Source organism: Girardinichthys multiradiatus, chromosome 12 (genome assembly GCF_021462225.1).
Source record: "Girardinichthys multiradiatus isolate DD_20200921_A chromosome 12, DD_fGirMul_XY1, whole genome shotgun sequence".
NCBI lineage: Eukaryota > Metazoa > Chordata > Actinopteri > Cyprinodontiformes > Goodeidae > Girardinichthys > Girardinichthys multiradiatus.
In genome coordinates, this window is record NC_061805.1 from 31595239 (window position 1) to 31617947 (window position 22709).

Consider the following 22709-nt stretch of genomic DNA (forward strand, 5'->3'; position numbering starts at 1 on the left):
GCAGCTTAAACAACCAACTTTCATGTCCTAAAATGCAAGTGTTGACTCTGAGGTGGGATTTGTTTCTGTGAATAGAAAGTAGAGACCCCTCTCCATATGGCATCTCGGGCAGGTCACTATGAAGTGGCAGAGTTTTTGTTGGAAAATTCAGCTCCAGTGGATGCCAAGGCAAAGGTACATAAAAAATAATACACATTGGTTTATTGCAGACTCTGGCAAAATTGTCTTTAAATTTGTTTTAGTAAAACTGATGCGTTGAAGCAGATACATCTTTTTATGCTAACCTCACTTGCCCCTCTATTGTGTTACACAGATTACAGTCAAAAGCAGATCCATTGAAGCAGAATATATAAATGTGTTCAGGAAGTATGCTATACCTTCTAATTGCTTGCCGCTACCTCAACAGGATGATCAAACACCTCTGCACTGTGCTGCCCGGATGGGCCACAAAGAGCTGGTGAAGCTTCTGCTTGACCACAAAGCCAATCCCAACTCCACCACCACAGCTGGACACACGCCTCTGCACATCGCTGCCCGGGAAGGTCACGCTCAAACTGTGCGTATCCTCCTGGACATGGATGCTCAGCAGACCAAAATGACTAAAGTAAGCAAATCTTCTGATGCTGTTTTATGTTGTAGCCAGTGTTAGCTGTGGTTATGGGCATAATCTAATATTGTGTCACCTCACCGCTTTTGTAGAAAGGCTTCACTCCACTGCATGTAGCCTCCAAGTATGGTAAGGTGGATGTGGCAGAGCTGCTGCTTGAGAGAGGAGCCAACTCTAATGCAGCCGGAAAGGTGAGGAGAACCAAAAACTCACAGGAACCTGAATAAACAAAAACGTTCCTTTGGGAAATCACTGATCTTGTTTTTACAGAATGGTCTGACTCCGCTGCATGTGGCTGTACATCACAACAACCTGGATGTTGTTAACTTGCTTGTTAGCAAAGGAGGGTCACCACATAGTGCCGCCAGGGTAATAAAATGCATCTTAAGTGAAATAGTTAATTTGTACAAATTATCACATTTGTAAAAATCCACGTACATTTTTTCTTAAAAACAATGGCTTCCTGGTGCCCAGAATGGCTACACTGCCCTCCACATCGCATCTAAGCAGAACCAGGTGGAGGTGGCCAACAGTTTGCTGCAGTACGGAGCTTCAGCCAACGCTGAGTCACTGCAGGGTGTCACACCTCTCCACCTCGCATCGCAGGAAGGAAGACCTGACATGGTTTCGCTGCTCATCTCCAAACAGGCCAACGTCAATCTGGGCAACAAGGCAAGAGCAGACCATTTAAGAAAGAAAAGGAAATACTGGGGATTTTTATCCACCTTTAAAATACAACCAAGTTGTGATATTTTAATTTGATGAATTTGACGCTGTCTTTTTATTCTTGTATTCAGAGTGGATTAACGCCTTTGCACCTGGTGGCACAGGAGGGGCATGTAGGCATTGCTGATATTTTAGTGAAGCAAGGAGCTTCAGTCTACGCTGCCACAAGGGTAAGACTCTTTCATTTCTTTTTCCTACAGCAGAAGTCAGCAACCCTTACAGTGTAAAGCGTCAATATTTGCCCTCAAACAAAACAAAGAGACACAAACCCTCCATGACCCATAGAGAAAGGAAAACCTATTCAATTTTAGAAGTAAAGACTAAAAACAAATATTTTTGCTTTATAGTGTAATTGAAGAACCACAATTAGATTTTTTGTTTTAATTTTTTAGAACAAGGTAAACATAAAATCTTTTACAGTAAAAAAAAATATAAAATTTCTTGCGTAAAATCAAGCCAACTGAGTCAAAGTGTATGAAAAACAAACAAATAAATAAATAAAGCACATAATTTGCAGTCTAATGACCTAAATAACAATAAAGAAATATGCTCTGTCCCATTAGTGTAGATAGTGTAACAGAACTGTTAAAATTAGCCTTCCCTTTATATTTATTTTTTTATTTAATTTCTTCACTTTATCTATAAAACATTTCTCATTGCTATTTAATTTTCGACTTAAATTATTAAGAGCCACCTTGGAGGGTCTAAAGCACCACATGGGGCTCTGTAGCCACACGTTGCAAATCGCAGTCCCACCATCCACTTTGAAAAGCACTTTACCCTAAAAACCTTACAGACAGTCCTAGTATTAACTAGGGGTGCCCTGATTAAGATTGTTCTGTTTATTTTTGTGACACAAGCGGCCTTTATTTTGAAAGTTGACCGACAGGAAATGGAGCAGATAGAGAGGAAAGAGATGCAGCAAAGGTCAACAGGCCAGGACTCGAACCCATGATGGCTGTGTTGAGGACTGTAGCCTCTGTTGTGGATTTTATCTCCGTGACCCCAGGAGTTTTCATCACTGATAATGATCAGTTATACACTGCTCAAAAAAATAAAGGGAACACTTAAACAACACAATATAACTCCAAGTAAATCAAACTTCTGTGAAATCAAACTGTCCACTTAGGAAGCAACACTGGTTGACAATCAATTTCACATGTTGTTGTGCAAATGGAATAGACAACAGGGGGAAATCTTTGGTGATTAGCAAGACACTCAATAAAGGAGTGGTTCTGCAGGTGGGACCACAGACCACTTCTCAGTACCTAAGCTTTCTGGCTAATGTTTTGGTCACTTTTGAATGTTGGTGGTGCTAGCATGAGACGGACTCTACAACCCACACATGTGGCTCAAGTAGTGCAGCTCATCCAGGATGGCAGATCAATGTGAGCTGTGGCAAGAAGGTTTGCTGTGTCTGTCAGCGTAGTGTCCAGAGCCTTGGAGGCGCTACCAGGAGACAGGCCAGTACACCAGGAGACGTGGAGTTTTTCCACTAGCGTGTTTTTCCACTTTAATTTTGTGTGTGACTCCAAATCCAGGCCTCCATTGGTTAATAAATTTGATTTCCATTGATGATTTTTGTGTGATTTTGTTGTCAGCACATTCAACTTTGTACAGAACAAAATATTCAATGAGAATATTTCATTCATCCAGATCTAGGATGTGTTATTTGAGTGTTCCCTTTATTTTTTGGAGCAGTTTATAAAAAAGCATGCACTGATACCTTACTGAGTCCCTGACTGATGCTCTGTTAAATTATTCATAACACTTAGTTGTTTTTGCCAATTACAGATATTTTGTCCTAACCAGGGTTTTAATGGGACTTTTGAAACGTATATTTGATTCAACACAATCAGCAGTTGGCTGACATGTTAGACTAACATTGGCATGTTTAGTCTTTTATATGAATAGTTGGTATTTTGGCTCATTACATATTTTAGTACAGTTCAAGCAAATCATGTGATGATAAAACTTATAAAAAAGGTTGTTTCCTGCCTCATAAATGTTTAAGAGAAGGGTTGTAGCTCTACACTGATCTGGAGCCCGATCCTATCTTTGGGATTCGATTGAGTGTCTCCTAATATTAAAAATATTCAGCTGGTCCTGTTTTATATTTAAAAAAAAACAGGACCAGCTGAATATGCAAAATAATATATTTAGTTTTTAACTCCTAAAAAGCTGCTTTAGTAACCTTTCTAACTGTGACAATGAACCACGAAGGATACAGTTTACAAATACCGCATTCTTTATTTAGTGAAATCTTCAGAATGAATGCCATCATGCATTTTTAGCATTTTTCTCACTTGACAGATGGGCTACACCCCTCTGCATGTAGCGTGTCATTATGGTAACATCAAGATGGTGAAGTTCCTCCTACAGCAACAGGCCAATGTTAACAGCAAAACGAGGGTGAGTGTTTACTAATTCCAGGTTGAACCTCAGAACTACAGTACAATCTTAAGTGACTCTTAATAACAGCAATTTTATTAGATCTTAGATTTTAATTAAATAAAGAGAAATATGCATTGGCAAATGATTATATATGTTACTGAGCATTTTGTCTCTCTTGCAGCTTGGTTACACTCCACTGCACCAGGCAGCGCAACAAGGACATACAGACATTGTAACATTATTGCTGAAACATGGCGCCCAACCCAATGAGATCACCACTGTGAGTTTAAGTGCAACCTGCCTTCTTCCTACTAATTCATAAATGTTTGTTTCATCACTTGCTGCTCTATTCCTGACAGCATGGCATGTCAGCACTGGCCATTGCAAAAAGGTTGGGGTACATCTCTGTGATCGATGTCCTGAAGCTCGTCACTGAAGAGACTGTTTCCATGGTGTGGACTTTAGAAGTGTCTTTTAATACTGTGCCAGTGTTATAGTTCTGTAATAACAATTATACATGAAATACAATTCCAAAGAGTTTTTCCTCTTACTGTCATATACAAATCTCGTTTCTTTCTGTGCTCTACAGACGACTACAGAGAAGCATCGCATGAGCTTTCCAGAAACTGTGGATGAGATGTTAGACGTGTCTGAGGATGAAGGTACTAGATTAACACAAAACCTTAAAACAGTGGGAACCTAAGGTGTTTGATATATAAAAATATCATTTATTTCAACTCCTTCTGCCTTTTGCTCTTTTTAGGAATTGTTCAGCTAACATTAGGTATGAACATTTACTTCTTTCTTTTGCAGCATTCAGAGTCTGCCGTAAAGCTCTGTGTGGCTCCATTTCAAGCTCACGCCATCTTTGTCTCCCTTCTTTTTTCTCTCAATCCCTCTGTAGTGGTGCTTACTGTGGTAGCTCTGGTTTCTCATTGGCATGCACCCATAGTGCCCATATCTGTGACCTCTGTATGTCCCTTCAATAAAACCCACATTCTCTAACTCCTCAGGTGTCTAATTTTTGCCCTTCCATGGTCTCACATTGTTTATTAGTGGCAATCTCACAGATACCTGCTCTTTGGTGTTCAAACCTTCATAGTGGATTGGTGTTGTCTTTTTGGGAGCCTTGCTTTGCAGTGTGTGTTTTACAATGCAGACTATCTGTTAATCTGTGTCCAGTGTGTGCAATTTACTATTTTGACTGTATCGTGTTCTTTTGGATCAAGCAGGTTGTTGAGTCTGAAACTGGAGAGACATTATATTAATTAAATGAAGGAAGGTTTATTGGTTATATTCAACACCTTGGACACCATAACTAACAGCCAAGAAGGCAGTCATAGTAATTATATCCCAAGAAAGTATTACACGGACTGTGTATGTACACAGTTAGGGGAAACTCGGATTATTTAGATCAACAAAGGAATATGCACAGCATATATTATAGTTTTGCGAGCCATGCTGACAAAAATAGACGGATTTAAAGAAATCTGCCATGCAAATTTGGCTGAATAGCTCACTGGAGTCATGGTGAGTGAGGCTGTTGCAGGACCAAAGTGCAGGCAAGAGCGAGGAAGCAGCATGGTGAGTTGAAAAAATGAGTTAATGAAAAGAACAGGTAAACTCTCAGGTGTAGGTTGGACAAGAAAACACAGGCAGATCAAAGGACATGGATCGGGTAGTGGCCAGGGTAGTTTCCAGGAGGAACCAGTGGAGGACAATGACAACCAGAGAGTATAAATGCTGAGGAAGTGTGGAGAATGGAACAATGAAAATAGAGAGGTAATCAGAAGGTAATCAGAAACAGCTGGTGGAAGAGAGAGACTGAAGGCAACTGAGGGAGCGTGGCTAAATAACACAGGTGAGCAGGGAGTCCAGGGAGGTAACAGAAAACATCTAAGTGAAAAGAAATAAGTAAACAATGAGACTGACAAAAGAACATATACAGGGAGAAAACAGAGAAAACAAATCTACAAGAAAATACAAACTAAAACATCTGACATAGGAGTCCAGGGAAGTAACAAACACGTAAACACCAGAATGAATCTAATAACATTTAATAAACTGAAATAGGGCAAATGAAAAACATGGCAGTGCAGAAAAAGTAGACAGAACTCAAATTTAAAACCCCAAACAAAGGAAGATTACAACAACTGAAAAGCAATGTTTAAAGTTGACCAAAAAAATGACAGACAGAAGATCAACAACAGGGAGGAAGATGAATTAAGTTAGGGAGATGAACCATCAGACAATTAAAAAATGCCTTGATCAGAACCCCAATATGATACCTGAGATGGGATTGGAACATTCCTCCTTAGAGACTAACACACAGAGATCTTAACTGAGAGAATATTGACTGAAGATGATCAGGTGTTCAGAAACACAGCATCAAGTAGATGGTTTTACTTTTATGTATTTTAATAAGAAAGACTACATGTATTTCAGTTTATAAGCTACAGTAGCAGGTCTGTTCACAGTTCAGATTTATTTTATGCTTCTCTTTAGTTGCTAAAAAGCATGCATGGTAGATTGATTTTTGGTTTGCAATGCCGTTGACAATCTAGCAAGCTTTTGTGTTTTGATATTTTCTGTCCTCAGAACACACAGATTGTCAACGGGGCTCTAAATATAGAAAGTAGCCCTTTGGCTGTCTTAAAGGCACAAATCCAGAATGGTAAGGATATATCTGCACCGCTTTCTAGCATATTGCAACTCCCTGGTTCTGGACCTCGGGTAGACACCCACTCATGTAAGATTCAGATGCAGGGAAGTTTTTTTTTTTTTGCTGCTGGTAATTAAATCCTTTTTTTTCGCTTCTTACTCTTCTTTGGGGTAAGTAACTCACGATCATCTGTAAAGAGTATAAGGAAAGTTAGGGACAGCTTTTTCTTGTGTTGTTTTCAATGATTTGTGCTGTGGTTTGCTAAAATCCATTTAGGGTAAATCAACATCTGTCTGTTTTAACCCTCAACAATACTTTATAGATGACAAAACATTTGTTTTTGAGCCGTCCTCTGTGATTTCATAATTATCATATCCAGAAGTCTTAGATTTAAATGTGTCAGCAAGTTGAGAACAAAACTCTCATGTGTTGTTGTGTTGTTCATATCCTCATTCATTTGTTAAATGTTTCCATTTTCTTCTGTGGAAGCTGCGATATAACTTAGAAAATCAGTGTAAAAAAACATAGTCATGAGTGTCTCATCTCACTTGTCTAATCACTAAATATCACGGCCATCATTCTTGGTGTCATGTTGCCTAACCCTTCTAACAGCTAGTTAACAATCTTGTTTTCTTTCTCTCTTTCCCCTGTGCTGTGTCACCAACCTGACCACGATCTGTTCGCTCTCTTTGGCATGTTGTTCTCTGAAGGAGAGGAGCTCTTGGGGACAGAAGAGGCCAGGTACATGAAGATGGATGACATGAAAGACCATGATGACGATTTCCTCTCCCCCAAGAAATCACTGGAGTACGAGAGAGGGCTGGGCACAGCGTAAGGGGGGCTGAGTGGGGGAGAAGGGTAGAGAGCCAAACCCAGTAGTTATGTGCCAATACAAGGATGGGTAATAAGGGGGGTGCTCTATAGACACACAAATAAACCCCAGGATGATTGCTTGGGAGGAGCAGAGATGTAAAGAAGTGATTTTGGTCTCACTTGTTGTTTTGTCTCCTTTCTTACAACAGGAATTACTCACCGGCCATTCCCAGGATTCCTCGTGTCTCCCCGGAGACAGTAAATCTGAGAGAACATGAAATAGATCAGGTACTGTAAAGGCTAGAATCAGAGAAATGCAACAAACAATGCATGTATTGTGCACCTATGTTTGCATCAGGCTGCAGTTGTGCAGCCACACACATACAGCACATCCTGAAGTGATCAAAAAGAGGGTTTGTGTGCGCATGGTTTTATAAGTCTGGATTTTCTTTGGCGAACGCCATTTTCGGCATTTTGGTGTATGTATACTAGTATAGATCCTATGCAATGCTTTATAAATGACACCCTTGGTCTTTGAAGTTGAAAATCTATTTGTTTCAGATTAAATTTACATATTTATACATAAATATTGGCAGCTTTACCCATAAATGCATGCATAATGTTTTTTTTCTTAATGTGTGTAAACTGCATGTGCATGTGTGGTCGGAACTACATATATTGTGCACAAATTATAAAACTCAAAGATTTTTCTCAAAGGGGCCATTAAAGAAAAAGCTAAAACAAGAGTTGGTGAGACAATAATGGAAAGCTTTGCTCCAGTACACCGCCTTTTTTTTTTAAATTGCCTATTTTCAAACCAGTTTATTTAAATTCTGGTAAGCTGCTCTGGTCAGTCTCAATTTCTTCATATTGTGTTAGGTCTACTATCAAGAAATCTTGCTACCCTCAATCTGTCTAATCAGTGTAATAAAAATAATTAGCATCATTTGATTAAATACACAGCTTCAATTCAGCTTCAAAAGATATTCTTGGAAACTTGTCGTTCATTCATTTCAGCTCTTTTTAACAAAAATGGTAATCCATCCCAAAGTAGCACATACTTTGTGGAAGAGTGTCAAATACAAAGCCACTGCTGAAAGAAAGCAATAAAGTGCCCCATTTGTCTTGGCACAAGTCATGTAAAGGACATGGCACACATGTGGAAGAAGGTAAGCAGGTCACATGAGAACAAAATTTTAACTTTATGAACTGCATGCACAACCCTCTGTATGGAGGACAATTATTAATGAAATTCACCCTGAATTCACCATCCCCACAGTGAAACATGGTTGTGGCAGCATTATGCTGTGGGGATGATGCAGATAGAATCAGTGTTTTCAGATGTTATAATATAATGTATGTTCCAGTAACTATTAACACATTAGCTCTGAGCAGCTTTCCTGTCCCCACTGCAAAAGGAGGTGCAGGGAGGCTGTTCAGAATTAATGTTAAGATGGCTGTAGCTAAAACTGAGCAGTCCTGGAAGAAACCCTGTTTTAGGGCTACAGAAGACTTGAGACTGGGAAGGAAGTTGATCTTTCCACCAGACAACGACCCTAAACATACAGCCATGCCTGGAATGGAAAGTTTTAGATCAAAGCATATTCATGTGTGTGGTAGAGAATCGGTGTCAAGACTTTTAAATTGTTCACGAAAACACTGCATTTAATTTCTTAGAAGATTAAAATATTACATCAGACCAATAAAATAAACATTTTTAATACAGACGTGTGAGCTTAATGAACAGTATGTTCAATACCTGGTGAAAGGCTGTTATTTTTAAAAGGTTATTTTTACCCTACAAACAAGCCGCATTGGAAGGTATATTCTAATTTATTGAGTATGACTGTATATGGTCACCATAGTGAAACTAAAACTCATTGGCCACCATGGAATTAACTTAACATATGGTCAGGTTTTTCTGTTAAGAATGATTTAGAACAGCTACATATTTGGTTTTATATGACATCATTTAAAGCAGAATGTCATGAAAATTTCCATTTTCTATCTCACGTAGCAACACACTCCTCTACCACTGCCCAAAGAGTACGACGAGGATTCACTGATTCCCAGCAGCCCAGCAACTGAGACATCTGACAATGTCAGCCCAGTCGCCAGTCCCATCCACACAGGGTCAGGACAGCCATAACAGAAGCAAATGCTTTTTATCCAGCGCAGTCTGTTGCTGGGCTTTTTAATCCTCTCATTATTTTTCCCAACAGGTTCCTGGTCAGTTTTATGGTGGATGCTAGAGGCGGTTCAATGCGAGGCAGCAGGCATAATGGTCTGCGTGTCATCATACCTCCACGGACGTGTGCGGCACCCACTCGCATTACCTGCCGCCTGGTGAAGCCGCAGAAGCTGACCAGCCCCCCTCCTCTGGTGGAGGGGGAGGGGCTGGCCAGCAGGGTCATTTCCCTGGGTCCAGCTGGGATGCAGTTCCTGGGGTGAGCGAAGCACAGTTTTATATTTCTCCTAAATAACAAGTAGGCTACTTGCCCTTGAAAAATTCATCGTTGAATTTATTCTTGGTTTTTCCAATTTTTCTCAAAAAAGTTGAAAGAAGATCTCACTTCTCCATGTTATTTTTTTCCTTTATAGTTTTGGATTATAATTTTTTTATTTACTCCTGTGTGTATGGCAGACCAGTGATTGTGGAGATCCCACACTTTGCTGCCCTGGGTCGTGGAGACCGGGAGCTTGTTGTGCTCAGGAGTGAGAATGGATCCGTCTGGAAGGAGCATCGCAACCGCTATGGTGATGAGGTGCTGGAAACAATCCTGAATGGGATGGATGAGGGTGAGTTTAAGTCCATCATAGTTTATTTTAAGCTGATAGCCATTTTGAGAAATGTAACCCTTGCTTCTCACCCCAGAACTAGAAAGTCAAGAGGAACTCAGCAAGAAGCGAATCCGCCGCATCATCTCTACTGACTTCCCTCTTTACTTTGCTGTTGTGTCGAGAGTCCAACAAGAGAGTGATCTGATTGGTCCAGAGGGAGGTTCACTTACCAGTAAACTGGTGCCGATGGTGCAGGCCACATTTCCTGAGACAGCAGTTACAAAAAGAGTCCGTCTTGGGCTGCAGGTGAGATGGGACGATGAGGAGGAAGGAGAGGAGAGGAGAGACAGATTTGTTCATGCCTGAAATAAAGCATGCTGAATTCGCTTTGATTCATCATGAAGTCATGTCACATGTGCCATGCTTGTTATGTTGCTTTTCAGAATTTTAGAGGACCTTTTTGCCTTGCATTTGTTTTTCATTTTGCATGCACCTGTCACCTTTATACAAGTCTGGACGGCCTTTTTAGTGCTGAGAATACATTTTTTTGAGTCTTTATTATCTTTGTTACTAATGTATTTATGCCACCGATAAACGCTGTACATCAAATATTTAACACATTCACTGAAGATGCCGAAGAATTTTGACCTATTTGCTTTTTTTTTTGTTGACTGGAAAGACTGTGTGAGTTTGTACGTATTTTTTAAATATGCTTGAATGTTTTGATTTGAAAAGAAAACAAGATTTTTGCTGCAAAAACGTTTTTCAACCTGACGACCAGTTTTCTTGCTCTACATTTGTTTTAATGGACAAACATTTCTTATCAATTAACACAAAAGAACAAGATAAATTGTTCAAAAAGCAATCCACAGCCAATAATATTGTCCAATTTCTATCTCTATGGAGACCTCCACTTTTACTTTGCTCTCACTGTTTGATGTCAACCCTGGATTTTATTTCTAAAGAAAATGGGTGGAAATATATTATGTAAATGTTGGCCTAAATTTAAAGTTTAAAGGCTGAATCGTTGTTTTGTGATTTTAAGGTTTTTCTTTATTTTGATTTGATTTTTAAAGTTTATTTACAGTTGTGATTAAAAAGCAGAACAATAATAATAACAACAAAATATCTGGTAATTCTCAGGTAGATTCTACCACGGATGAACAACAGTACATACAATTAATTACACACTGTTATCAGTTATTTAAATAAGATTTGGCCATAAGTAAAATTTAAGATGTGAAAGATTAAGTAACCCAACAATTCAGTAAGTTTAAAGCTGTGTTTAGCAGAATAAATACAAAACATAACTTTTCTTTTAGACATTGTTGGTCTCTCATCTGATTGTTGCAGTTTTCTGAGCTGCTTATATAATTGATTCATTAGGATTTGAGCTGTCTTAAGGTACCATTGCAAACTGTTCATCAGGTTGGAGTTATTAAAACTGCAGCATTTTTCTTCCTTTCTTTTTCAGCCATCCCCTTGTAGATTTGCTGCTAATTTGAATCCTTGTTCTGGTGCATGATGCAATTTAAACCAAGCTTCAACTGTCTTGACATGTTAGGATATTGAGGAGTTCATTTTTAACTGAACAACTGCACCGAGCCCAATTTCTGAGGCTGCAAACCAAGCACAAACCATCACCCCCTGTCCACATAACTGACAGTTAATAAGAGCTATTTGTGCTGATATATTGTCTTTGGTTTTCAACAAACATTGTGGCCATGTCTCTCTATTTCTGTTTATCCGTTGAATAATGTTGTTCCAAAAACTCATATCAAGTAGTATAAATTTAAGCTTTACTTCCAATGCAGCTTGAGGACCTTTTAACAGCCCTTTCAAAAAAACAATATTTGCTCAATTTGTTAATCCTAGATCTTTAGCATTTATCACCTAAACTAAAGCTTTGAAAACCCTGAGGTAGATATTCATTTATTTCATTGCACAGAATGCAAACTAAACATTCTTTGATTTCCACTTTGATGAAGGATAGCAACAGGGATGCTCCCCTGTGTGAATAAGTCTTGTTTTGATGGTCTCCAAATTATTTCAAAGTGACATTACAACCTTTCTCAAATTGAAAAAAATGACAAATTTGCAACCTTTAGCTGTGTCTGGATGCTGCCTCCCATCTGAACTATTGTGAAAGCAGGAAAGACATCCTTACTCATTCACACCATGCTCTGAAAAACAAAATACACAAACAATAATACCTAAGTTTATTATATAATATGCTACTGTTTATGTGAACGTAAATTTACCTGCTAAGGACCATATGATTTTTTTTGTTCTGTTTTCTAAAGCCTTAAAATTGTGCAACTGTGTACTTTTTGCACAGCATCAATGCACACACCCTTATTATACCACATTAACTCCGTAGCAAGCTCTCCTTCTCTTCGGGAGTTTGGATTCAGGTTGCACAAATTCAGTCCAAAATTCTTCAGTTAAGATTTGACTCCCCAGCTATTAGGTTTTGATCATCTGTCAGAAACTTGAAAAGATCAAAACGACAAGTAAAATATCATAAAATGTTTACTGTATGTTTTGGATCAACAGATTTTTTGAGACACATCATTTAATCAATGTAAAGATGACTTGCAGACATATCCGTGGTCATGCTGTAACCTCAAATTTCAAATACTGAATGTAACAGAATATAAACAAAATGAGATTATCAGAAGATTAACTTTTTCCTTGTAACAAATTTGTTTCTTTATATTTAGAAACCCATTTATTTAAAGATGTAGAGAATATCAATAGCTCTGAAAAACCAAGTTGCCTTATTTGTTGATATCCCTTTTTGTATTAATGATTGTAAAAGCTTTTTGTTAACACCTACTGTTAAAATAAAAAACAAGTTATATACGCATACAAATATTTTGTGTCACTTTTGTTTCTATCAAAAACAATCAGAAGTTGTTTTTAATTAGTGTATTTCTTTCTCTTTTTCATTATCTTTAATTAGCTCTGATTTTGTCTCCCATCAACTTCATATACTTTTCTATCTCTTCTCTGATCTCTATCTAATTTCTTTCACTTCATAAAATCTCTATTTTCTCCTTTATTTTCAAACCTGTGCCCCTTTTGCGTTCTCCCCCTATCGTTTACCACCTCAGGCCCAGCCAGTTCCAGATGAGTTGGTTGCAAAACTGCTAGGTAATCAAGCAAACTTTAGCCCAGTAGTGACGGTGGAGCCTCGGCGGCGGAAGTTTCACCGCCCCATTGGGCTGCGCATACCCCTGCCTCCGTCCTGGAGGGACAGTCCCCGCGACTCAGGGGAAGGCGACACCACCAGTCTGCGTCTTCTCTGCTCTGTTATAGGTACTGCATGCCCCAACTGTGAGGTGTCTGTGTTAATATAGGACCAGTTAACTATAACGGAAAGAAAAACTGTCAGCAAAACCACTGATTTACTGGAGTAAACAATGTTGATCATCATTAGACATCTTCCCTGTTATCTCAGTCCTTGATTTTCCTCTTTCCCCACGCTGTGTAACTGACAGGTGGGACAGCCTCAGCCCAATGGGAAGACATTACTGGCACTACCAAGCTCCTCTATGCCAATGACTGCGCCAGCTTTACCACCAATGTTTCTGCACGGTAAGTTCAGCTGGATACATTTACACTTTATCAAATATAAAACAGAGCAAATGTTCTTAAAAAATATCTAAGGCTACTTTTCTTAAGTTAAAGAATAATTCAGATCTGTGCTCAACATTGATATTTCTTGTGATTATTTGCTAATAGATTCTGGCTGGCAGATTGTCCACGGACAGCTGAGGCTGTCTCCTTTGCCAACCTGCTCTACAAAGAGCTATCAGCTGTACCCTACATGGCCAAGTTTGTAGTGTTTGCAAAGATGAACGAGCTGCGCGAGGGCCGTCTGCGCTGCTACTGCATGACAGACGATAAGATGGACAAAACTTTGGAACAGCATGAGAACTTCACAGAGGTCGCCCGCAGTCGAGACATAGAGGTCTGTTGAATAACATGGAGGATCAGACAGACACCAGAGACTTTTTTCTTGTTCACACTGCTGATAATAAACACATGGTTGATCATAGTTTGATCATAGTAATTGTCTTGCAGGTAATGGAGGGAATGCCACTTCACCTGGAGTGTTCAGGGAATCTGGTGCCAGTGAGAAAGGCCACACAGCAGCCTCGCTGTTTTAGTTTCCAAGCTTTCAGGGACAACAGGCTTCCAGTCTCTATTAAGGTGTTTTTATTTGGTTTTCTACAGTTTGACTGTCACAATAACAAGTTCACATACCATCATCATGGCCATAACTGTCATATTAATTAGAGACTTTTAATGATGCATTTACACAGTTTTTTTTTAGGATAGACTAAAGATGTGATATACAACTTCATTAATTGGTGACACATCTTTTCTAATCCTTTTCAGGCTGAAATTATACAGTGCATTGTAAAAGTATTAACATTCCTTAAACTTACTCACATTTTGTCTTGTTACAACCACAAACATCCCTTTGCTTTGTTGGAAGTGATAGAGAAAACCAAAATGGAGCACAACTGTAAAGAGGAAAACTATTTTTTTAAATCTTCTCTTTAGAAATAAAAGTCTTAAAAGTACAACATGCCCCTTTTACTCTGAAACCCCCAAATAAAATCCAGTGCAATCGATTGTGTTCAGAACTCACCTAATTGGTAAACAGTGTTCACCTGTGTGTAATTTAATCTCTGTGCAAATCCAGCCAATCCAGCAAATCCATCCATCCACAATCCATCAAAAACTCCTGTGAAAGCCACAGAGGTTTGTTAGAGAACATTAGAGCATCATGTAGACCATGGAGAATATACAGGGAAGGGATACAGTTGTGGAGAGGTTTAAAGCAGATTTAGTTTATAAAAAAATTCACAAGCTTTGAACATGCCACAGGGCAGTGTTCAAGTATAACAAAACCGGAAACCTACCAAGACATGGTCCAGCTAAACTGAAGGGAGAGCCAAGAGGTCCATGATAACTCTCGAGGAACTGCAGAGATCCACAGCTTAGCTGGAAGAATCTGTTGATAGGACATCTATTGGTTGTGGACTCCACAAATCTGGAAGAGTGACAAGAAGAAAGCAATTATTTAAAGAAAGCCATAATTGTCCCAAGCAATGAAGGAGACACAGCAAACATCTGGAAGAAGGTTTCTGGTCAATGAGACCAAAGCTGAACTTTTTTGACAACATGCAAAATGCTCTGTGTGGCGGAAACCTAATACTGCACATTGCTTCTAACACTTTATCCCAGCAATGAAGCACAGTGTTGGTAGCATCAAGCTGTGGGGATACTTTTCATCTGCAGGGACATGGAAGTTGGTCTGTGGTTCATCTTCCAGCTTGACAATAACTCTGAACATACAGTCAGAGCTACAATAAAAGGGTTTAGATCAGCACATATTGATTTGTTTAAGCCAAAGTCCAGACCTATATAAAGCCAATAGACAATTTGTGGTAAGACTTGATATTGATGTTCACAAACCCACTCAAACCAATATGACTGAGCTTGAGCTGTTTTGCAAAGATGGGCAACGATTTCAGTCTTTAAATGTGCAAAGGTGGTAGAAACATACCCCAAAAGACCTGCAGCTCTAAATGCAGCAAAAGCTGGAATAACAAAGTATTGAAGTAACGATGCTGTACATTTATAAAGCACACTAAACTATTTACAAATTTTTATTTGTAAAGAATTTTGAAAACCATATTTCCTTCCTCTCCACCGTTATTAACCACCTGCTGTTGGTCTCATAAAATAGAAGTAAAACACATTAAAGTTTGTAGATATAATGAGACAGAATGTATGAAGTTTGAGTGGTATTAAAATTTCTCTAAGGTCCTATATATTCAAGCTCACATATGTTTACACTGTACATCAGTACAGTTGAGGTCACTGAAAAACCTTAATGTTAGCCATCTTAATACATTACAAAACCAGTTTTGATGTGTGTATGGGAAAATTTTCCTGTTTAAACACTAACTTGTGTATGATTCCACATTAGATAAATAATTGTAGAAATAATCCTTAGGAGCCCCGAATCAATACAGGAATCATGCCCATGAACAATGCTTTGCTACATCATCTCTGGTTATCTCTACTCATAACCTTTTATCTGTGCAGGTGCGAGATAGCAGTAAAGAACCTGCTGGATTTTTATCTTTCCTACGCAAGTCCACCAAATATGAGGACAGCCAACAAGTTCTCTGCAACCTTAATATCACTATGCCTCCATGTATCAAGGTGAAGCTTTCATACTTTGGAGGATAAACAAAGAAACAATCTATACTTAAACCCAAGCTTACCCATAACCCTGGCAAATTCAGATGTAAAATTATTTTTCATCCCACCAAAAAGCTTGTTTCTGATGAGAAAATAAACAGACATTTTCCAAAAGTTAACAAGACAATGTATAAGGAGTATCAATTAAAATAATATTAGTTCTTATTTGTATTTTATTTAAACATAGCATGTCTACACTTATGTATACCCTTCTCAATAAATATGGGAAAATCTTTATTGGCAGCAATAAAAGCCTTCTAATAATTGCTGACCAGCTATCTGCATCTTTCCATTGGTATTTTAATTATTTATCTTTGGTGATTAGCTCCAAGCCTTTGAAGTTGAAAAGCCTCCTTCCCATCACCTTAATTTTTAGCTCTCTGCACAGATTCTCTATCAGATACAAGACATGAGTAAATTATTATTGCTTCCTGTTAATAGAAACATGTTCATAAAATTATAAAATTGCTTTAAATCTGAATTTGAAAAGGTTGTGAATACTTTTGGGCTTAACTATATTTAATGACAATCATTTTTCCAGATTTTTTGATTTGATTGGTTTTTGCTTGTCACTTAGATCATTGGTAGTGAAGATAGGAGGCGAACTCTGACCCCGCTGGCTTTAAGAGAAAGATACAGTGCCCTTAATGAGCCCGCTATGGGTAAGACACTCTCATTACAGCATCGATTAATACATTTACCAGTTTGATATTATGGGGATACTAAAAAAAAAGGGCTGCATGGTGGAACAGTTGGTAGCACTGTTGTCTTGCAGCAAGAAGGTCCTGGGTTCGATTCCTGGCCTGGGGTCTTTCTGCATGGAGTTTGCATGTTCTCCCCGTGCATGCGTGGGTTCTCACCGGGTACTCCGGCTTCCTCCCACAGTCCAAAGACATGCCTGTTAGGTTAATTGGTAACTCTAAATTGCCCTTAGGTGTATGAATGAGTGTGTGCATGGTTGTTTGTGTGTTGCCCTGCGATGGACTGGCGACCTGTCCAGGGTGTACCCTGCCTCTCGCCCATAGACTGCTGGAGATAGGCACCAGCTTCCCCGCGACCCACTATGGAATAAGCGGTAGAAAATGACTGACTGATGACTGACTAAAAAAAAGGCTCGTTATAATGGTTTTCTGTGACCGTTTTGCTTTCCATAATTTTTTTACAGCACACAAAGAATTGTTCAACACCTCTGCTTTTTATTTATCACAGTGAGATGTTAAAGTTTGCATCTGATTCTGTTTCTGCAGCATCAATGAGTGCAATGGAAAGGACAGAGCTGAAGATGGCTGTGATTGCAGAGCAGTTGGGACTGAGTTGGGCTGGTGAGTAAATATTGAGTATGCTGAAGTTGTTTTTTACGTTCCCCATCTGTGTTTATCCAATGTCTAACAAGCATTGCTGGCATAGTGCTATTGAACTGCCCAAGGTACATCCTGAAACCAAACTATGTAAATTAATTATGTGTTGGTTTACCTGTGTTTAACTGTGATTGTTACACAGAGAGATCATTCATCCTCTTTGGGTCCCCCACAAACCAGTGGGCACATTCAAGAACAAGACTGTTTAGGCCTCGAACATATGATTCCAAAAATCATTAATGATGTTTTCTATTTTTCTGAACAGAGTTGGCACGTGAGCTACAGCTAAGTGTGGACGACATTAATAGGATTCGTGTTGAGAATCCAAACTCCCTCCTTGAACAGAGCTCTGCCCTGCTCAACTTGTGGGCAACTCGTGAAGGCAAAAGGGCCAAAAGTGAGTGAATGAGATCTGAATTTAATGCCTAATTTTCCATGTTTTTTTTTCCTTATCTGCCTGTCTCCCCAGTCATTTAGACTACATTATACAGAGGTTATCATTCAGCTGATTTTACAAGTTTCCTCAAAGACATAAGAAAAGTATTTAATTTTCACAATAGTTTAATTTTTTGAGTGGAGAAACAGAATAAAAAAACATAAGTTTTGAAAATACACATTACAATAAAGTTAAAATTTGACTTGCATGTTTTTGCTAACATAATATACCTTCCAATAAGTTAATAATTTCGGCCATTTTATTGCAGAATGAACCAGTAAAGCACTAAATGTCCAATGATGCAATAAAGCTTTTGAGCAGCTATTATATTTTGAAAAATATTTTTTTAAATGCTACACCAATCATCTAATAGTCATCTAATGATGTTATGTTAGTGGCTACAAAAGATAATTCTATTATTGACAAGTTATCACATCACTGGCAATATTGCATTTAAAATGACCACAGTTATTATGTTATTGGTTGGTTTTACATTATTGGTGGCTGCACATGTCAGTAAGTAAAATAATAATTCGATCTCCAAAAAAATAACACAAAATTCTGGCTTATGGGTCCATGTGGCTCACAAATCAATCAATCAATTACTGTACAAATACTTCTGATCTGAGCTTGTTATGTGTCTAAAGCACTCCTGTCTACAGAATCAATTTCCTCCACTCCACCCTCTCCAACAGCAAAGAGCTGTCAAAGGATGTCAGGGACAATAGAGTACATCCACACAAGCCTGGAATCAGTGGTGGTTCTAGACCAAATTTACCAGGGGGGCCAGTGTTTTTTCATGGATTTTTCAAGAATTAAACAAATAAAACTGCAATATTTCATCATTTAATATATTACGTGAGCCACGGAGCCACCTGTGGCTCTGGAGCTGCAGGTTAAAGCCCCTGATCTAGCACATGAAAACTGTGATACTATCTCAATATAGCTGAAGTGAAAAGGACACAACTTAATTTTTAACTTAAATCATTGTTGAAGTAAAACTGTAAAGGCAAAAAATGAAGTTGTTCCAAGGGACCAATCAGTAAAGGTTTCTGTGCCAGCGCATATTATCATAAGAAACTGATTAGGTATTTTGTCTTCAGTCCAGGGGGCATGAGACGGGCAGCACCAGTTCTACATGGACACTGGCCCCTGTGGGCCCCTGTCTAGAACCACCCATGCCTGAAATAGGTTGCACAACCATCAGCAAGAATTTTGGTGGGGAAATAATTTAGACATGGAAGACCTGGAAGACCAACAAAATTATCTTTCACTTTCTGGAGCTTCATCCAAGATCTTGCCTGATGAAGTGAGAATAGTCAAGAGAAAGGTGGGGAATCAGCCCATAACTACATAGGTGGAGCTTGTTAATGATCTTGAGGTAGTGGGACCATAAGAGCTAAAGGACATCTTCAATCTTGGAGAAGGACCTTCTTCCCTCAACCAGAACAATTAAGATGGATCAAGGCTGGCTCTCCCAGTGTGTCAGTGACCAATATTTTACCTACAAGACAATGAAGAAGTGTCTAAAGAAGAATCCAATTAAGGTAATGAAGTGACCTAGTCAGTCTCCAGACCTTGGCCCTAGCTGAAGTGTAAGGTTCCAACTTGTTCTGACTAATGTTTTGTTGGGGGATCAAATTCTTATTTCAGCCAGTAGAATGTTAATCAATTTATGTCTGGATTTGGTTTGATTCTCTGTCCATATCAAGGTGAGGTAAACAAACTTAAAAGTGAGCAAACATAAAACCCTGCACCTCTATCTATTCTACCGCTAACATAACCTGTCCACTCTTTTCAGTTTGCCTTGCCTTCTTGAGTGTGTTTTTATGCATTTTCCATTTAGTGGAGAGCTTATACACAGCTCTGAAGAATATTGACCGAATGGACATCATCAACATGTTGGAGGGCCAACCGCCCCAGCCTATGAGACAAGGCTGCCATGATCTGAACAGACGCCGACACAACGACAGAGACCACCTCCCCTCTGGTATGACCAATGGTAAGTTCTTTGCCAACATTGAGCACTGCGGCCCTTTCCCACTGTGCCATATGCCCTAACCCAGACCTTCTTCACTAATATACATGCAGTGGTGCTGGAAGTTTGGCAATCTGGCTGACTTTGCTATTTTCTAAAAAAAAAAAACACTTAAAGCAGTATCAGATTTAAGTCCTAAACATTGATAAGGAACTAAAATCACAGATGAGCCTAGATATTAAAACCATTCACATATTTAAGTTGGAGAGTGTTGAATATTGTTTGTCAGGGGCAAGAGGGAAAAGAGTTTCTGTAATTGGGACAGACTCCAGTTTCCCCCTAACCCTCAACAGAACAAAGCAGATTGATATTCTGGAAAAATAGATAGAAACTCTTGATAAGTTGTTTCATGTTTTGGTGATATTTCAAAAATGATTTACTAACGTTCAAGCACTGCTGTACTTCCCTTTACTCAAAAATCCCCTGAAGGAAAAATGATATTTGGTTCCCTGTGAATCCCTGTTCATATTGTGTCTTTTTGTTTCCCACTGTGGGAAACTGCCACAAACTGTGACCTTTCTCAGGATTTTACCTCAGCTATATGCGGTGGGACTCAGGACACTCCTACACCCATGTAAACCCTCTGGTTATCCATTGTAAGCTTTATGGATCATTGCTAGAATGAGGTGGATGGTGAATGCTGATAGTTACTGAGGTTATAGAGACTGCTATTTGATGGAGCTGTGATGTACTTATTTATCATACAGACCAACTATCTTAACTTTGTTTTATTGTTTGAGAGGTATGTAGTTAATAAAAACTAAAAATTATCCAAACGTTTTACACCCATAGCATGAACCAACCCTCTCACCTCTTTCTGCTTTCCCGAGCTTGCTTAATTTTAGTATTTAGACAAATCTAAATTCTCCTCTAGATGAAATACACTATCTTTCTCCAAACACTAGGCTTTTCTCTTCTAACTGTGATGTTTTTCCTGATATTTCAAGCTGCTGGTGCATTATTCTGTTTATATAAACCCACCTGGAGCTCCACTGGACAACCAGTCATAAAGTATAACCCATTTATTTCCTTTTAATTAGAAAAATCGAATGTTAATTACTGTAACGGTTCAAAGATAAATGTTCATTACATCAACATATTTAGGACTAAACTATGTAATGCATATTAAATGTGTTTAAAAACCCTTTAATGTGCATTGCAACCTTTAGTAGATAGTGTCTTATGTAAAATGAAACATTTTGTCAATGTTACATCTAAGAGATTCTCTGATGTTGCAGAGTATGAACTCCAGTCGGTTAATTTCAAGGCCAATACATTGATTGCCATTAGCTCACATGTTGCCCCATGTCGGTCCGATTCTACATGAGAACGTTTGTTTCCTGAGTTTGTGATCAGAACATAAGTATAGGAGAACAAAGCTCTGCGTCCAAGCAAGAAATAGACATAGCCCAGTCACCCAGTCCTGGTCGGTCTTGGGAGCTGTGGTTGTGATGAAGAACGTTGTGTGCATCGTTAATTTGTCTGTTTTGAGTAAAACTTTGCTAGAATTAATATTGTTTTTTACGTCTTAGACATGTTTTTAAGCTTTTTCACTGTCTGAACGGTGGGGCCTCCATAGGCCACTGTGAACATGGCCTGAACCTGGCCTCCATAGGCTGACTGAAAAGGGTTGTGCTGTAAGAACATGTTTTTTCTAATCCTGCGAGAAATTCCTATGAGAGATACATATCCATGGGGAAACCTCCAGTCCCTTGAGTCACTAAGGCTCCAGCAGAAGGTAGACCTCAGAAAGGTCTTTTCGTCTTTTATTGAGTGTATTCTCTGGGATGCTGGTGTATTTTGGTGGGGGGTTGTCATTTAAAAATGGGATTCTTTCTCCTCTCATAATCCCTCTTGTCAGATTGGAAATAGGACTCAAACATCTGAATAAGACACTCAGAATTACTTTTAGGATTTTCATAAGATACATTGTTGCAGAAGAAGAGCTCTTATTTCATCCTAAATCTCAGTTAAAGGTTCTGTGTAATTTATATATGCTGTTCTGTTTATTATTTGCTTTTGTTTATTAGTTAATTATGCTGGCTTTGTTTATTATGTTTAGTTAGTCCATTAATATATCTAGACATCAATGCACAAGTTTTACCTGATTTGTTTTTATTTAACCTATTTTTTCAAATATGATACAAAAAAAAAAAACTCTCCCCTTCTTTTATTTAAGTTAAGTTAAAAAATATGGAAAAGATAACTATCTTCAAATGAAATTAATAAGATAAGCCACAAAACTAATCAGATATGTAATCACTAGTGTTCCAGACAGTCATATTTTAGTAAAGTTTAAATAAACTTTAATTTTATATGACAATTCATTTGTCAACAATTTGTCATACATGATAAACCCTCCTAAAGCCTCAAATGACTGACACTAGTTGGCCCTTGGGGCTTTTCTTTTCCCCCTCATGGTTTCTTTCACTCATGCATACTCTTAAGTCTGATTAATTCCATTTTCACATCTGGGCTGATGTGACTAAACTTGTCACAGAAAAGAAAACTAACCTTAATGCTTCCTTAAATAAAATATTACATTTCAGAAAATCTGTTTTTCTTGTTGTAGTAAAAATGTTTGGTTTTTTTTGCACAGTTCTTAC

The 22709-nt window shown here is 38.5% G+C and overlaps 1 protein-coding gene across 4 annotated transcripts in view; it reads left to right on the top strand.

Moving 5' to 3' along the window:
- The window catches only part of ank1a (ankyrin 1, erythrocytic a), a 139870-nt gene that overhangs the window by 90527 nt on the left and 26634 nt on the right, over positions 1–22709 (top strand). For all 4 annotated transcript variants that reach the window (XM_047381647.1, XM_047381648.1, XM_047381649.1 and 1 more), the window contains 26 exons: positions 76–174; positions 407–604; positions 700–798; positions 878–976; positions 1082–1279; positions 1405–1503; positions 3647–3745; positions 3909–4007; positions 4087–4179; positions 4317–4389; positions 4491–4511; positions 7100–7220; positions 7412–7490; positions 9220–9335; positions 9425–9649; positions 9847–10001; positions 10078–10289; positions 13100–13304; positions 13487–13583; positions 13731–13959; positions 14073–14201; positions 16113–16232; positions 16849–16933; positions 17519–17593; positions 17895–18026; positions 19912–20067. In XM_047381647.1, the coding sequence (XP_047237603.1) occupies positions 76–174; positions 407–604; positions 700–798; positions 878–976; positions 1082–1279; positions 1405–1503; positions 3647–3745; positions 3909–4007; positions 4087–4179; positions 4317–4389; positions 4491–4511; positions 7100–7220; positions 7412–7490; positions 9220–9335; positions 9425–9649; positions 9847–10001; positions 10078–10289; positions 13100–13304; positions 13487–13583; positions 13731–13959; positions 14073–14201; positions 16113–16232; positions 16849–16933; positions 17519–17593; positions 17895–18026; positions 19912–20067 (3313 nt within the window). The remainder of the gene's footprint in view (positions 1–75; positions 175–406; positions 605–699; positions 799–877; positions 977–1081; positions 1280–1404; positions 1504–3646; positions 3746–3908; positions 4008–4086; positions 4180–4316; positions 4390–4490; positions 4512–7099; positions 7221–7411; positions 7491–9219; positions 9336–9424; positions 9650–9846; positions 10002–10077; positions 10290–13099; positions 13305–13486; positions 13584–13730; positions 13960–14072; positions 14202–16112; positions 16233–16848; positions 16934–17518; positions 17594–17894; positions 18027–19911; positions 20068–22709) is intronic.